The sequence below is a fragment of the Poecilia reticulata genome, linkage group LG6 (assembly GCF_000633615.1).
Source record: "Poecilia reticulata strain Guanapo linkage group LG6, Guppy_female_1.0+MT, whole genome shotgun sequence".
Lineage (NCBI taxonomy): Eukaryota > Metazoa > Chordata > Actinopteri > Cyprinodontiformes > Poeciliidae > Poecilia > Poecilia reticulata.
The window spans coordinates 30,860,500-30,878,234 of record NC_024336.1 but is presented as its reverse complement, the minus strand read 5'-3'; the positions used below and the strand labels follow the sequence as shown (position 1 = coordinate 30,878,234).

Genomic DNA, 17,735 nt, shown 5'->3' with positions numbered 1-17,735 from the left:
ATCGGGGTTTGTTACCATGGTAACTGGCCCAGAGTTGGTGACGTTTCAGAAGTTGATTGATCGATTTCAGGAATGTTTTTATGGTTTAAAAATAACATATCCACATTTTTTCATACCAGATCCGATTTCACTCGATTTTTTTATTGACCACTTTCTTTTCTAAAAAGAAGAAAAAAAAAACTTACAAATGATAGAAAATATATTTTCTTCTTTGAGTTGTACTACGAACATCAGGGCCATCTACGAGGGATTTTGTTTAATAATAATATAGTCACAATATTAGCAGAAAAAGACAAGTTTAAAAGAAACAAATTCTTAAAATTACAAAAATTAGCTTAGTTATCTGACGTGACCAATGCAGCTTGTGTTATTCTTTCTTCTTAGACTCAGTCATTGCTCAATTGTTTCAAAGTTCAAACAATTTGAGGCTGATGCGTTAAAAGGTAAAGTATTATCTTATCCACTGGAGGTTTCTGATACGCCGACATCTTGGGGGGCGCCAGGCAGGCTAAGACCGCCTCCCGCCTCTGTTATCTGTAAAACCGATGCTAAAGTACAACTTCTCAAGATACTCAACATTCGTCATTTTAACTTTTTGTTATTTATCGTGTTGGAGTCCTCATCTTTTACATCTTTTAAATGTAAAAAAAAAAAAAAGTAATCTTTTAATATAATTAAAAGATTACATCAAAATAATCATAATTACTTTGATTATGAAGTCAAAATAATACAGTATTATTTTGACTGTATTTTTGTAATATTTATTCTCATAACTAAAATAAAAATATCATAGCCTGATCTAAAATATTTTGATGTAGAATTGACCTGAATTCAAAGTAAAAATAAACAGAAGCTGTAACATTTAACAAACAAGATGGCGGCTCATGGCGCGATGACGTTACTCAAAAATATGGGAATCATAATTAAAACAAAAATAATCTTAGCCTCATACTAATATTCTGTCGTAAAGTTGACCTGAATTCAACGTCCAAATAAATACAGAGCTGTCAAACAGGCTCCTCAAACAAGATGGCGGCTCTAGGTTTGCTGACATTACACTAGAATATGTAAACAAAGGAGTGTGTTGGTGAAAAAACACAAACATATTTTCTCAAAAGCCACCCAGCTCCAGTTTCTCTCTCTCAGAAGTTGTAGAGTCACCTGAAAGATCAGAAAGTAGCGAATCGATGGAGGCCATGTTGTTTCAGGGCTTAGATGTTTCAGGCCTCCAAAAGGTTCTGATATGACAGGAAAAACATTCAGCAATGTAACGCACAACAACTGCAACCCAACAGTAGGAGCCATTTTTAACACTTTGTCTATTATACTGATGAGCTTATTCAGTAAAAACTTATCGGCAGCCTTTGCTTTTGCTTCTTTGTTATGATTGTGCCTCAGCGGGTGGATCCGACGGATCCCACGGCTCCTCGAACGGCATGCGGCTGCTCCACAGGAAGCGCTGCATGTTCTGCTGGTGGTAGACGGAGTTGGTGTGCTTCATGATGTTGGACTTGGTGAAATGATCGGAGCCTTTGATCAGACGGTGGTTCTTGCAGAACGAGTCCGCGTGAACGCGGCACACGTGGCACCACATGACGTTGAGGCGTGGGGAGTACCGGAGGAACGGGAAGAGCTTGAGCCACTCCTTCTTGAAGCAGTGGCGGCGGCGCTGAGGAGGACGATGAGGGCGGGAGGTGGAAGGAGTGGCTTCAGAGTCCGGTTCACCTTGAACTGGTCCGACGCGAGCCGTCGCTGCGGAGACAGAACCATCAGAACAACGAGACTGGAACTGGAAAATGGGTTTATAAACTCAAACGTGAGCCGTTTCCACTGATCATTCATCCTTGGCACAAAAGGCAGACAACTGTCCACCGTAGGGATGGAAATGGGTATTTTAGTTATCGATTAATCAATTATTCTCAGGGTTAATCAATTAATCGTATAAAAATTGGTACATTCTTCAAATTTTTTTAATCTAACCGCTTAAGAATTTTTACATAATATTAAGAATACATTAAGAAATGTTAAGCAAATAATTACATTTCTCATCACATGGGAAAATAAACATTTTATTGTCTTTAGTTAATGTTTTGGTTAATTGTAGCAACGGCTGCATCTCCAGATAAAAAGAACTTCTAATGAGTGAGAAGTTTATCCCTTTCTGCTTAACATCAATACAGTGTGGGGCCAATATGTTGATTATTTTCTGGATTAACCGATTAATAATTGGTTAGAAAATCATAATGAGGTATTTGAATGTAGAATTTTGAGGAAATATTAATTTGGAATACGACTAGCTTGGCTTTTGCCACTGGATTCTCATCTCGCTTCAGAACTCCCATCTGGGATTTCTCCCATTGAGCTGGATTTCTCTGTAGAATTTTTACTGAATCAGTGAACAAAAGAGGTGGAGAATGACGAAGTTAATATTCTGCTTTCTTTTAGTATTGAACAAAAAATACTTTATCTTTTAGAAAATATAATAATAAAGTTGGAACTTTTTCTCTAGAAAAATTAGACTTTTGCCCCTCTTTAATTTAAAACAGCTGTAATTATTTCAGCTCTAATCTGCTTTATGAAATTTATGCTTGTTTTTGAAGAACCACCGTTTTCATTTACTTTTTAGGTTTTAGAATAAATATAAACATAAAATATTAACAGAAACCATATGTTTAAATTTGTGTCTATTGGATGTCGATGTTTGGGCAAATAATGTAAACAAAAACACTACATTTCTAACAAAATGACAAGAAAGAAATAATATCTCGGATACTGTCCTGGTCACTGTGTTGTGAAAAGTCAATGCAGGAATTATTTTATGAATTAAAAAACTGCTGAAGTCGGCATTTGTTGCTGCAGGTTCTGGGAGATATTTGGTCCAGATTCTAATCCCAACAGCTGAATTAGTTCCTGCCTGTATGTTAAAATGATAAAAGAGAGAAAATAAAGACTTCCAGCTCTTCAGCTTCCTGAAACTTACCCTCACCCTCTTCCCCAGAGGTTCTGGTCTCCTCTCTGATCGGTTGCCTTGGTCTGTTCAGCACTTTGACCTTATGTTTGCTGGCGACTTCAAACAGTTTCTCCTCCAGCTCTCGAATCCTCTGCAGCATGGTGGAGCAGTTCGCACACGCCGGTGAAGAGGAGGACGGCTCTTCCAGGGCGGACGGTACTGATGCAGAGGATGGAAGCTTGAAGTTCAGCTCCACCTCGTACTCTGTGGACGGCGGCCGACTCTTGGAGAGAGCTCTGGCCTGGATGGAGGCCTCCAGAGACGACTCCAGAGCGTTCCTGAAGAAGTCCTGGAAAAAATGCAGGATTAATTCTTCTCTTTCACAGAACCCCAAATATCAGTTTAAAATAGAAATGCAAATTATTAGATAATAAAGATTAGTTGCAAATCGATTAACTAATATTGTCCGCTAAGCTCTGCAACCTTTACAAACCAAAGAGACAGCAAAGTAAAACTTGTTTAAAGCTGCAAAGGTAACAAACTTTTGAAAGAACACAGTTTCATATATATATATATATATATATATATATATATATATATATACATATATATATATTTTTATATAAATATCTGCTATGGAGCTGCAATTAAAGATTATTTTTGTAATTGATTAATTAATTATTTTGATGATTAATCAGATTTTGTCCCAAATGGGCACAAATATTTAATGTATAAGTACATTAAAAAAGTAATTAAATAATTCAATTCCTTTTTTAAATAAGAAAATAAAACATTTTATAGCCTAAAATGCAATAACGTAGCGTTACTTTAGTAAATCTGAATAAGATGGAGTAAAACTATTCCACTTGAGGAGCTTTGGCTAAAACATATTTATTTATAGAGAAAGGAGTTTTTATCTTAAAGGCAGAATGTATACCGTTTGTTTGTTTACACAGTTGTGGTTTAATAACTGCCTTGAATATGTTTTTTCAGCAAATTGCCACTTTTTGAGTCAACACTACAGTTAATCACTAAATTAGTTGACCATTATTTCAACAATCAATTAATCACAATTAAACCAATTAATTGTTTAAGCCCCAATCTGTTCTATGAAATGTGTGCTTATTTTGAAAGAATCACCATTTTTTTTATCTTTTTAAGTTTTCAAATAAATAAAAACATAAGATATTTACAAAAACAAGATGGACACATTAACATCAAACGTCTGCCGTACCCGGAAGCCGGAGTCTGTCCTCGTCTCGGCGCCTTGGTTCTGCTCATCGTCTCCCTGCTGCTGACTGGCGACGGTTTTACCCTCCAGAAGAGACAGCAGAGCAGATTTCACTTCGCTCCAAGCAGGCGGAGGAGGCTTCCTGGCTTCAGCAGCACCATCTGCTCCTGAACGCAGAGGGACGACATTCAGTCAAAGCAGCCGACCAACAGGACATTTTAGAGCATTTACTGCTTATTCCTGCTGACGACTTTTACTTCAACCTGGTAATTAATCGATTATTGAAATAATCAACTAATTAATAGATAAGTAGAGCATAGAGACTCAAAAAATGTATTTTGCTAAAACAACATCTGCAAAGCAGTAATTAAGCCAAAACTGTACAAAAAATATATACATTTTGAATTTACGATAAAAAAAAAAACCTTCTTCTGAAAATATTTTATACCCAGAACTCAAGTGGTAAAGCTTTAGCTTGACCCAGTTCAGATTATGTAAAAACCAAAACAAAAAAAAAATCTGTTGAGCACCTTTTGCTATCCAGTTATTGATTAATCCAAACTACAGCCCTATACTGCATCAATTTCAAGTGAAGCAGAAACAGCTTTCTTATTCAAAAATGAAATTATGTGTTTTTTGCATCTTTTGATGCAAAGAATATGGATGAAAAAAAAGACTTGTTGTTAAATGAAAAATCTTCAGAATATGCCAATTTTTTTATCCGATGAATCATCAGAATATATAATTGATAGATCAATCAATTACTAAAATAACCATTTGTTGTTGCAACCCTATAGTAACATTTATTTAAGCCAAATTTGAGCAACATTGTGGTTTAATTTCCAACTATCAGAACTTTGAGCTCCGATTATTGGTTTTTACAACAACATATGATCCAAAAAATATAATCTTTGTATTTTTACACAGACAGAGGTGTACCACAGAGCTGTGTACAAGGACCTCTGTTGTTTTAATTGAGCATGTTCCCACTAAGCAATGCTCTGAGCAAGAACTGAAAATAATCAGTTTATACACAGATCAGGCATAACATTATGACCCCCAAAACTTGGATTTGGTCTGACCTACGCACCCATGTGAGAAAAAAGCGAGTCGCTGTTTTCTCACATGTAGGTTTTCACATGTGTCAGACTCACTGTTTAAGATTCAGGTTTGAGTGCACATTAAGAAATGTTTAAAACAAATCTTTGAGACCCACCTTCTACTGGTTTCTCAGCAGAAGACAACCTTCTTCTTTTATTCCAGGACTTTTCTTCACATTCATCATCATTACCATCATGACCCAGATGGAGAGACGGCACCCAGTCTGGATCTGAGTCCAGCATCTCATACGCTGGTTTTCCTATAAAAGGAAAATGAATAAAAAAATTTCCCCAAGCTTTTTTACAAAGAGTGGCCTAACAGAAAGTGCTCCCATAAGTTTCTATGCATTAACAGGTTTTTTTTCTGTCCATATGCATCTGAATATCTAAAATAAGCATTTCTGATGCATAAAAAGGTTATTACTACTTCATTTTTTACAATAAAAATAGCTTTTATGTGGGGTTTCTCACCAGAAATGGGAAGAAGGTAAACTACTGTATGGCTGCAAAGTTGGCAACAATGTTGCCTTGCAACAAGGTATTTATTTTTTACCTTTATATGAACTACAGATATTTTACAAATTTAAAATCGCCCTGCATTATTATCAGTTTTTATTAGCATTAGATAATAAATTATAATATTACCACTGAGAAACTTTCTCTAGTACGAAACGATTTGAAGATAAACTTATATGGCATTAAAATGGGATTATATGAAAGGAGAGTCGCCCTGACCAATATGGCGGCTGTGCTGTGATTAGCATTGATGCTGACATGTCTCTGGATCATCTTCGCGCTGAGCTGAGAAATAAAACCTGTTTGGACTAACCAGTGACAAAGTGACTGGAGCAGACTCTCATGGAGGACGGGATGCGGTCGAAGGTGATTTCTCTGCGGCCCACGGCGGTCACCCAAGCTTCTCTCCGCCGTCTCGTTAGCTCCGATATAAGGTCGCCTTCCTTCGTTCTCCATGCAGGGAAGCAGTGGAAGCTCAGGCCGTTCGGGAGCATTCTGCCCTCGTGGTCGTGGGAGCTGCTCCCACAGTTATTCACGCAACATTCTCTGCCCCCCATTTCTGGCGTGGAACAAAACACGCAGGAAACAGCTGAGAGTTCCGCCAATACCGCCGCGTTATAACCAACCACGTTCACGCACTGCAATACCCACAAGCCACAAGTATGTGACGTCACTTTAAGGAAAAATAAATAGCTTTTAACGTGGAAAATTTACAAATATTTAGTTATTAAAAATTGGATTCAGAAAATTTATTTAAATAAATAAATAAATAAATAAATAAATATTGTTTTTCTCACCTCCTAATTGTTCATTTTCAGGGATTGGTGAGCTTTCATCATAGAAATCATCTTTCAGACTGTTTATTTTTCTTTTCAAGGGCAGTGTAGGGAAGCTTCCCTGCCTTACAAGATTAAAAAATTAGAATTTAATAGATGTAAAGTAGTGTTGCTACCCACTCGTGAACAGTAGGTGGCGGTATGCACCTTAAAGTTGTTTGCGATCCGCCATAATAGAAAAGAAGAAGAAGAAGCTTCCCTGCCTTAGCTCTTCCCTTTTGCTGTCGTGATGCTTCTGTTTGTGGCCTCTTGTTATTTCTTTGGTACCACAAGTTAACAGTAGGGGTCCAGTCTGGGGAATCTACGGTACAACACCTGCTGCGCTTGGACAACCTAAAACAGTAGAGTAAATTGTAAAATGCCAATATCAACACTTAGCTAGCTGCTAACAACATTAGCACTCAAGGGGACAACGAAGCTAGGCCGAAAAATGATATATCTTACCTTACATATGAATGCTTGGATTTCTAACTAACTGTCCAATAAAATATATGATAATTCAATACAAACGATGTGATTTTTGTCTGCTACAAAGTGGTTGCTACAAACTCTGGCATTCTTAGTTTCCGCTCCTGTTTCTAGTCGTAAATTGTTGAGCCACTTTTCTCGTCTTTTTTCTTAAGATTTTTAAAATTAACTTTCTTGTAGCTAGCTACCTTTGGGACACGAAACTAACGTTTCTCTTTCTGTCTGGGCCCATAACCGCTGTAACAACCTTGCACAACACATATTTTAGGCATTTTGAAGGTGCATCAACAGAAGTAAACAGGATGCATTTACTTCCTGACCTCCATCTGCATTGCGTGACGTCAGTACTATGTCATCTACAACCCAATACCCACTAAATTCTAGAAATACAAAAATTATTTCTATAATAAAAACGTTTCATTTTGTATTTATAATAATGTAGTCATATGTCCATTTATCTCACTGTTCTCACTTGTATCTTTAAATGTAAACAAAACAAATAACTATTTGATAAATAAATGACAAAATGAATGATCATAAACTTTATATTTTATTCCTTTAAGGGAGTTGTGTAGCCTATTTATGAAATGTAATTTACTTGAATTAAGTTACCAAATTGCTCATTCAACTATATAATTTCATTCAGATGAGCTGAAATCATTAAGCAGTTTAATTTAACACTTAATGTATATTTTATAGATAAAAAGAGCAGTTAACTGTAGAAACACTGAACTAACAAACCTCTTTTGTTCTGAATATAATGTAAATCTAATTTATGTTCAAGCATTTCACAAACCTCTCAGTATTTTACGGTAATTGGAAACTAAATCTACTGATAAAATGTAACCCTAAATTTTCCAACTTAAAAAAAAAAAAAAGTCATAGCAGAGGATGGTTTCGATCCATCGACCTCTGGGTTATGGGCCCAGCACGCTTCCGCTGCGCCACTCTGCTGCGGTGTTATGACGTCAACATGTAGCTTCTTAATATCAGCACCGATGACGTGTTTTTGCCAAGATTAATGATTTTTGGTTTGTAGTGTTAAATCAACATGTCAGCGCCAGTTCAAATATTCAATAGAGGACAAAAGTACGCGCTACTATGGGTTGTAATTTTTATTTCTATGTATGTTTTTATGTGTTTTCTGGCTCCCCCCACACATGATAGCATCTAGCGTTCAGGTCGAAAGTGAAAAAACATCCAGTATTTCAAACTCAAACGCGTACAAGTGTATCAGTGAGCGAAAGAAACATGTCAACAAAATCAGAAATCTTTAGTTTGCACTCCACAGACGATTCCCTTTTCGATTTCTGTTTTATTAAAATAATGTTTTATTTTCTGCTTTTTATTATGAACTGGCTAATTTGGCCTAATTTCAAATTCCTTATGATAAACATTGAGTCTTCAAATCTATGCTAAACTGATATCTCTGCATTATTTTCTTGGAGTTTCTGTTTTATTTTTTTAAATTAACCTTCATTTAATTAGATAAGAATTCATAAAGTTCAAGAAAGGTCGTTTTTAAGAGGGTGATCTGGCCAAGAGGTCAATTAAAATAAAACAGTAATTTTGATAAAGCAGGACAGTAGTGAACATAAAATTAAGATAAAGTACAATAATTATAAACAATAAATGATCATAAAAAGTGGTATCCCTACTATACGTTTTGTAGTTTGTTTTTCTTATTCCTCTCATTTTGGTTTATGAGTATAACTAGTTTTAACTATTAAATATTTTTGTTTATAAACTTATATTTTGTGTTTATTCTGTATTTGTACAGAACTTACTGTTTGAGAACAAATTCACTTAATTTATTGTTCAATACTTACAATTAAAACTGAGTTATTATGCTATTATTTCCTGATATCTTTCCGCATATTAAACAAACAATACAGAGAGCTAATTTCAATTTATTTTCCTTAATTCATGATATAATCGAGTAAGTGTTACTTAAAGGTAGATTGAAAAATAAATAATTTCAGAAGATGATTTTTTTTTGTTTTTCACAATTTATTTTAACAAAATGATAAAATAAATAAATACAAATTGATCAAATGCTCCTAATATCAACTCCTCCCCATGTTCCCTACAGTATTTCCTAAACACTGCATACAAAGAATTCATCACAGAAGAGGCTCAATACAGAGGTAAGAATCCCACCAGACCAGTCACAATGTCAGGCCAACAGAAGACACATCTGGAACAGAAGTCAAAAAAATAAACACATTCCTTTCCAAAATCATTATGAAAAAATACAAACAATTATACAAATATTCAGATTGTGTAATAACCAATTTACACATTATTCAGCACACCAGGTGAACTTTTTCTTTATTCTGATCGCTACAATGCATCTCACCAAATGGAAGATAGAAAAAGACTTCTTTTCATTTTTTAGATTCTTTTTTTTTTTTGTATTTTTTATTTTTTTGTAGTATTTTTCAGATTTTTTGCACTCAACACACCCCCAATGGACTCAGCTGTGGATGAGGTAAGAAGCTGCAGGTGTAGAGGATCCAGACAGGATAAATGGATGGATGGATGGATGGATGGATGCTGAGCGGGAACAACAGGTGAATGACGTCATGAACCCACAGAATACTAGAAGGCCACAATCATGACTTGATCGCTTTAAAACCGAAAGATGAAAAGCAAACCTCCTCCCCAGGACCCACGCGGAAGCCCCCGAGCGTGACCCACAAACAGTCGATGGACGACGCAGAAAACTCACACCCCGATGATATGCAGAGTTCTTTGGATATATTCGCTTCCAGACTTCAATTAAGGAGCATTTTAGATCTCAACGCCCCGTTTCCACGCAGCAACGGCAGTTAAATAAAAGCTAAGCTAAAAGGAGAGCCGAGATGGCGCCAAACTCTCGCTCCAGTCCGCCCCCCGGTGGTCACTCGCAGTACTGCAACAGAATCCCTCCCCCCCCATAATAAAAGCAAACCTCTCGGCACTGTCCGGGAAAACCCACCCTGAATGGCTACCTGAATGTGTAAACACATGCACACGTTTGGCATCGAGATGCCAGAATGTTCAGAGAAAATCAGAAAAAAGGTGACTTAAGTTTCACATAAAAACATAAAAAAACCGAAGCAATGCATAATAAAAAAGGTTGGTATAAAAACTTGCATAAGAAGGCATGTGCTGCACCACAGCGAGCACAGGTGATGCTGGCTGGGCCCAGGTTTGTTCATCCGAAATGCGTTCCGGGTCATGTGACCTGATCCTGCAAACTTATCCCTCCTCCAAAATAAGAGACAGGAAGAAAGAGAGGGTGGGGGGGCCTTTTCAGAATAAAACATAACCCATCTCTGCTCTGATAATACTGATCAAACTAAAAGTGCATGACAAACGGATCAGAGTGAGATCTCAGACTGCCTCTGCACAAACCCCACCCCCTATGACCCGAAATCTGAACATTTCACCAGAAAATAAAATACATTTAAGGCAACTTCTAGGGATGGACAACAGAACACTATGTGGTCAAATCAAACGGGTTGGTGTGAAGTGACGAGCTTGCATCGACTCCTGACAGCCTGCGGAGTGGGGCGCAGCTTCCTCTGGGGCGGGGCTATCGTGGACAGGGCTCGGTGTCAGGTGGGGGGCGATCCCGGAGGGTTTTGTTAAGTTTTACGAGTCACAGTGCAAGTCAAGAGACAAATATTATCTGCTGTTTGAAGAAAGGCACTCAGAGGTACCTACTGTACAGAGGGAAGGATCTAGAGACCTGATGACCGATCGGATCTACGGGTCGGAATGAGAACCATGTCCACCCAATGGAGATTTAGACATGACAAGTGGGACCCAAAAGGAAGCGGGGACACTTGGGTTTCCCGTCTGGCTCATTCCGTCAGATCAGCTGAACTCTACAGGACACACCCAACACACACACACCCTCCACACACACATATTTCTCTGGGGTGTTTGGAATGAAGGCAGTCTGTGCAGCTGATGGGAGAAAACCAGGTGCCATTGGGATATGCCGATTCACTCACAAGAGTCTGCATGATATGAATTTAAATAAAAACTAAGACGCCCGCAACAGATCACCACCCAAACAGGAGCTCACTCCCACCATCATGAGAGGAAACAGGTCTTTTCTGGGAGAAGTGTTGGGATATTTGTCTGATGAGCTTAGAGGTGAGGTCTCTAGCACCTCGCTTTCATTGAGAGGGATGGTATTGGTCGGTACGGTCCAGTACGCCATTTTATTGTCTGGTTTATTCATGTTGGAAAGTGTTTGAAAACACCAGTTGGACTCTCAATGGGCAGAGGAAGTTAAATCCAAATGCCCAACGTTGAGAACTAGTATGTCTTGAGCAAAGATGTTTTTCTGTGCCCCAATCAACAGTGCCATTGTCCCATATACCTACAACTGAAGGGAGTCCAGGAATGGTGCGGTACGGAATGATTTTATGGGCTGCTTTTTCATTGAAAACAGACAAAAAAAGCATACCAAACTGCACCGCTCTGTGGTAACGATTTATAACTCCAGCCCTCAACTTCAACTTCAGATCCATCCCTTCTCCAAGACACCAGAATCAAAAATGATTTTTTACTTGGCCTCTGCAGAACTTTATGACTAGCTAAGAAAGTAATTCAGGTGTGCTGGAGCAGGGACGCCTCTTTTGCCTTGTTTGCACTGAGGCATGATCCGGTATATTCAAGAGCGTTCCCTCCACAAGTTGGACTCTCACCAGACAGGTGGGATCAAACACAAATGTCTAATACTGCCTCATGCAAGTGCAACGACAAATGTGATTTGCTAGTATTTCTCGTGTCCCCCAAACAATGGACCGGCATTCTCAAGGGAGAGTTTCCATCAACAATTGGACTCACACTAGACTGGCAGGGTTAAACCCTAAACACAATATTACAAGGCAACAACAAATATGACTTACTAGTACGTCTCATGCTTATCGCATATTCTCCAAATGGACTGTGGTGTGACACAAGTATCTCTGCCGTAACTGTACTATTGTCCCATAGACCTACAACTGAAGGGAGCCTAGGAATGCTGTGGTACAAGTCGGTTCAAACAGACCAAATAGTGTCCCTAATTGCACCACTCAATGGAAACAAGGCGTATCTCCTGACTTTAGATGCATCCCTGCTCCAAGACACCAGAATCAAACAAATGCCTCGTTATCTCGAGGTACAAAGTACTGTAGCAGTACTTTATGACAAGGTAAGGAGGTAATTCAGGCGTGTTGGAGCAGGGATGGATCTAAGTTACAGCAGGACAGTAGCCCTTGAGGACTTGAGTTGGCGATATATACTTCTGGACTGATTTTGTGTAACAAAAAGAATTTTCAGAGGGAATTCTCCTAAAAAAGTCTGAAACATTTCCTCGCATTCAGGAAGGAGTGAGCACATCGGAGAACCAAAGGAACCCCAAGTAAAACTAAAGTCTCCAGCATAAATGGAGGCAACTTTAATCTCTATTCACCTTGTCAATGTTCCGATCAATTGCTCTGATAACCATCGGCTTCATGGTCTGGCTCTAAGCCAGACTCAGTGGGACAAACTCCTAATCGGACTCCAGCCTCAGAGTCACACCGAGGGGAAATATTGGCAATGTAAGGGGAAGTCACACGACAATGAAGAGATGCATACTCTGTTTAACTCCACGGGAACGTACAAAAAGCTCTTCAGCACTTCTTTGTAATGCAGCAAGCTTGTGCTTTAATCTCAGGAATTGTGTTGTCGTCCTTTAACCTCCAACAGATTCCTCGGTTCCTCAGGACGGGAACACGTCCTGCTGTGGTTATTGTTCCCAACGCTCTCCTGTCTCGGCCGGGACTTTGCATCTGAATCTTTCCGATGATTTGATCTTCGAGGAAAGTAAGAGGACGAGTCCCTGCTGAATTTGGAAACAACATCAGGATTTTGGCAGTTCAGGATTCAAACGATCACCACCGCCCAGCGGCGGCGGCGATGATGACGACGACGGCAATGGTGATGATGATGATGCCAGTCCAGCAGGTTCAGGAACAGAAAGCACTTATTCTGGAGACTAGGAAGACCTGAATATCTTTTCCTATAAAAAACAAACAGCCCAGATAGAGTTTGTGTGTGTTGACGTTGCAATATTGCAAATTCACATTTAGTGCTCACAGTTGACACACACACACGCTCACACACACACGCTCACACACACGACTCACGAATGAAAACTCAATCACTACACTGACCGACACCACTGAGAACATCTGTTAGGCTACCGCTCCTGTTCGTCCTCATCCCGGGACCAAATCGGGGTTCAACCCAGAGTCCATCAGGGAACAACAGTCTTCCAGAGGGCTGCACCCAGCCTTCACTGGGAGACCCTGGTACAAAACCTAGGACTGCAAGGAAAGTGATGATGGTGGGTGATAGGGTCAATAGACAGAGTTGGACTATTTTTGGATTAATTTAAAGTTTCAAAGGCTTCAGTATGATTCAAAGGAACTTTGCAACTCAGTGTGAGTTCACTTGTAAAGGAAACCCAGTTAGACCTTCCTTCACTGATTGGTGGGACCTTTGGGGACCCTGAAATGTTCTCTGAACTGTTTGACAAGGTGAAATCCCCTATAAAGAGGTGGTAACTCAACAAACTGAGCTCAAGTCAAAACTTAAGCTGAAGATAAAAGTTTGGAAATATATCGTTTGGACTTCCTGCACTAGTAATGTTCTGGGGATCAAAACGAGCAAATTTAAACTACTGGCAGGCCACAAAATTCATTAAATTTAAGATACAAAAATTAGTTTATAGCGACTTTTTTTTAGTTTTACCTACAAAAAATAAATAACACTTTAATTAAATCTATATAATATTAAAAATCCAAAACATAAAATAGGTTTTGGACCAGTTTCTTATTAAAAGAACTGACAAATGCCAATTTGTTTGGCTCGTCAATTGTTTTCCATTTTGTTAGCCAAATTTTTTTACCATTCTTGACTTGAAGTCAAGGGGCAGACAAAATAATTTCAAGAGCCACAAATGGCACCCTGGCCACACTTTGGACACCTTTGAGTTAAGTAATCCAATAAGGCATTTGACTTCGGTTGTTAAATTCATGATCAGTCGCAACACTTTTCTATAGATATAAAAGGCTGGAGTGACCTCATGTGTTTGACTCATTTAGTTTCTTTTCATATAAAACAAAAAAAAAAAGTAAAATGTTTGCAACTCCTCCTGAACTAAAGGGTGTCATAACTTTTCACCCAATCAAATTTAAACTGAGCTGATGCAGAATATGGGCAAGGTCAGACCAAAAAGTGGGCGGAGTCTGACCAAAAAGTGGGTGGAGCCTGGTGAGAGCATACTAGTGAAGAAAAGGGTGACAAACATCAAGTTTTGAAAACACACTTCATGGTCACATTTGCCTCATCAATTTTGTTTTGTGATGACAGCTTGAATCAAACTGAAGCCTTCGGGTTGGAAGAGATCAGTCCTGATTGGGTTCTGGTTTGGTTTCAGGTGAGGAAATTAATCGAGAACTCGGACTGTGGAGCGCCGTTCCCGTCAGGGTCGACGGGACGAGGATGCAAACAGGTTCTCTTTTCAGTACACAAACGTTTACAACACTGCTTCTTGGACCAGCTCCCCCCGCAGATGTTTGGTTCCATGTTCTGGGTTCTCCTTGGAGCCGTCAACAGAACACAGGGGCCACTGTAACAGGCACACACCGGTGTGATGATGAAGAAAATCTTCCTTTGAGTGTTCCCTCCATGACGTCTATCACTAATTGGCATGATGACCCGGGTCTTCCCAGAGTCACGTGACTTGGGCTGTACATCTACCATTGACACAGTCTGACAATACAATGCAAACAAACAACATTTATACAGATTGGCAACTTCAGGGCACCGTGCGGTGCAAGCAAAGGTCTTTTTTTTCTTTTTTTAATATATATGTTCGACTTCCTGCAACCACAGGGACGCAGCGTTACTTTTTATCGTCCAAACTGCTAAGCAGAGCTGGCAAAGAATGCTGGGAGGGTTCTGAGGTTTTGCTGTTGTTGCTGCCGTCGCTGAGCTCCTCCTGCTTCTTCTCCACCGCCGTCTCTGCAGGGTTCACAGCAGATATCTTGTTCTCAGCGGCGGCAGGGCTGTGGGCAGGGCATGGCGGCAGCTCCGTCGTACCGTTGGTGGTGGCAACCTTTGCAGGAGCCGCAGGAGCTGCCTCAGTCTCAGGCTTGGGCTGAACCTCCACACAAGGAGTGGTCTCTGTGTGACCCCCTAACCCCGGCGCAACCCCTGCCCCAGCAGCGGGGCAGTTAGTCAGCACTGTGCTGTTGCCGTCTCCTCCTCCTCCTGTTGCTGCTGCTGTTTCTGTCTGCTGCTCCTCCTGTTTGCTGCTGACCAGAGAGCTGCTCACCACCAGCTTCCCCGTCGCACCGACTTCAGCTGCAGCTCCAGAGCCAACAACGACCCGAGCGCCGTCCTGCACCCGGACGTCCTTTCCCTCCGTCTCCGCCAGGGCCTGGTTGAAGTTGAAGGCTTGGATGAGGCGAATGAGATGCTTGACTTTGTCCAGGGAAAGCTGCATCTCCTTCTGACGAGCCAGAATGGTGTTTTTGGTCTCCATGCACTTCTGCAGAAAGAAACAGCCGAATCAGATCAGACAGGCAAAAAATTGTTGACAAAACTAAGAGGAAATGTAGCAGAAATGTATCATTGGATGTTATCACCTCTATAAAACAAGGAGTTTTAGTGACTAATACAAATTCCACTAACAGATTTTTTTTTTCCACTTATGAGAAAAATGTCGTCTTATAAGTTCAAGTGATACTGGAATATATTTTTTCATTTATATTCAAGAGTTAATGACTTAAAAGAAGCCTAGATATCTTATTGAAAAGCTGCAGTTTCTCACCGTTATGGAGTTACTGAGCTGCTTGACTCTCTGTTCCAGCTGCTCACGCTCCAGTTTCAGCTCCGAGCTCCACTTCATCAGCTTCTGCTTCTCCTCTTCTTTAGCTGAAACACAGAACAGAGTCGGCCGTTTAGCAACAGTTAAGGAAATAAAAATTATTTTAATAACTGGTACTTGTGTAAAATGAGAGAAATTTAATCAGATTTAACTTCAGACAATGACAACAAAAATGTCTGTCTTATTAACTTTAAAGGTGACTGGCTGTCTTAGGGCCTTTTGCTGGTTTAAATTCAAATTCGAGCTGCTCTGGCCACCTCAACACTTACACTCGCACATTAAACTGGCTACAAACAGATGCGCAAATATACAACCGTGTATGAAAAGCAGAAGCAGAGCCTCCTGCAAAAGCAACAAGAATGCAGCAATTGGTTTCTGGATGCTAGTTAGGGCTGCGCCGAACCACTTTGTTCACTTCCGATACTGATATAGATATTTGAGGTTTATATTGGTAGATTCTGATCCGAAACAGAAAAAAACAAACAGTGCTAAATTGGCTTAAAATGTTTCTTAAAAAAAAAAAAAAAAATTAAAAAAATAAATAAATAAATCAGACATAAATGTATTAAATTACTAATTTATTTGATAACTTTGTACCAGTATAGCACACTTAAATACACCAAGCTTGATCAAACATGTAAAAACAACAGAACACTGTTCCGCCAATCAGGAGTACAACAGTCTATCAACAACAAAACTAGCTGGTGAAACGTGCTGGAACTCTGCTTGGGTTGCTAGGTAACAGGGCTGGGCTAGGTTATGGTTGCTAGGTAACAGGCGTAGTGCCCCTGGAATGCGACTAGTGAAACTGGTCTTTTTGCAGTTTCATAAACCAAAAAACATTAACTTATTGCCAAAAAACAGCTAGGATTTTATTTTTTAAGCGCTTGTTCCGTTTCTAGAACCATTTGAAACACAAACAGGAGTACAAAAAAACCTCCAAAATGTGAATTTTGCATAATGGGACCAATTTAAATATCTGGTTTCAACTGTAAACAACACTTTACAAATTTTTACTTTTACTCAAAGGTTACACTTTGAGTTACAAAACTTAGTTTGAATATCAAGCACTTTTGATGACTTTAAACAGAAACCAAGCACTTTCCAAACTTGAAATTCAAGCATTTTCGAGGCTTTCAAGCCCCCGTAGGAACCCTGAGGAAGACTCGCCTTCTTTGTATGCGATGTAGGAATGAACGATAGCCAGGGTGCCGGGCCAGGGAATGGCTTCTTCTTTTTTCAGGATCTGAGGGGAGAAGCTCAGGGGTGTCACAAAGGCTGAGACCCAGAACAGATTTAAAGAGTCGAGGTTAGCCTCCACGCTGCGTGGGACTGACGGGGAGCGGGTGATGGAGTGGATGGACGTGAGATGTCAACCTCAACTGACACAATGAATGAGACATAAGCACAAAAAAAAAAAAAACAGTACTGCATCATGTGTATGCTTACAAAGTACTGAACAGTCCTACAGCTGAAACAGCGTTTAATATTACAGATAACCATTTATTAGTTAGCAATTAAACTATTGATTATTTTTGATAATTGGAAAAAAAAAACTGACATTCTGCAGAAATTTCATTTAAGCCTTTTTTATGCATTAGACTATATTTAAAAATTTCAGATAAACATTTTTGTAAATAAGAAAAAGTAAATAGCAAAGCATGTATCAGCAGCTAAAAAATACTTTTAAAATCAAGACCTTTCTGCT

General features: G+C 39.3%; 2 protein-coding genes and 1 non-coding gene across 7 annotated transcripts in view; all 3 read right to left on the bottom strand.

Annotated features, from left to right (window-relative positions):
* Window positions 1-807: 807 nt before the first annotated feature.
* Window positions 808-6,433, bottom strand: LOC103466801 (uncharacterized). The gene is made up of 5 exons (XM_008412662.2): window positions 6,111-6,433; window positions 5,398-5,541; window positions 4,185-4,348; window positions 2,981-3,299; window positions 808-1,752 (listed from the first exon to the last, which is right to left on the bottom strand). Exons 1-5 carry the CDS (start codon window positions 6,352-6,354, stop codon window positions 1,382-1,384), a joined length of 1,242 nt encoding a protein of 413 aa, XP_008410884.1. The 5' UTR covers window positions 6,355-6,433; the 3' UTR covers window positions 808-1,381.
* A 1,550-nt stretch (window positions 6,434-7,983) lies between these two features.
* On the bottom strand, window positions 7,984-8,055 carry trnam-cau (transfer RNA methionine (anticodon CAU)). Its single transcript has one exon. It is a non-coding gene; the product is annotated as a tRNA-Met (tRNA).
* A 1,448-nt stretch (window positions 8,056-9,503) lies between these two features.
* The window catches only part of phf21ab (PHD finger protein 21Ab), a 30,929-nt gene continuing 22,697 nt past the window's right edge, over window positions 9,504-17,735 (bottom strand). For all 5 annotated transcript variants that reach the window (XM_017305323.1, XM_008412658.2, XM_008412657.2 and 2 more), the window contains 3 exons: window positions 17,198-17,273; window positions 15,971-16,074; window positions 9,504-15,688 (listed from right to left, as the gene is read on the bottom strand). In XM_017305323.1, the coding sequence (XP_017160812.1) occupies window positions 15,041-15,688; window positions 15,971-16,074; window positions 17,198-17,273 (828 nt within the window). In that variant the 3' untranslated portion in view covers window positions 9,504-15,040. The remainder of the gene's footprint in view (window positions 15,689-15,970; window positions 16,075-17,197; window positions 17,274-17,735) is intronic.

What these genes read in the sequence shown, in the direction of transcription:
- LOC103466801 (XM_008412662.2), bottom strand. Translation starts at nt 6,354, where the DNA reads ATGGGGGGCAGAGAATGTTGCGTGAATAACTGTGGGAGCAGCTCCCAC. An exon ending in GGACAGACTCCGGCTTCCGG is followed by an intron (nt 3,300 to 4,184) that starts GTACGGCAGACG and finishes CATTTTTTCCAG; the next exon opens with GACTTCTTCAGGAACGCTCT. An exon ending in CTCTGGGGAAGAGGGTGAGG is followed by an intron (nt 1,753 to 2,980) that starts GTAAGTTTCAGG and finishes CTGTCTCCGCAG; the next exon opens with CGACGGCTCGCGTCGGACCA.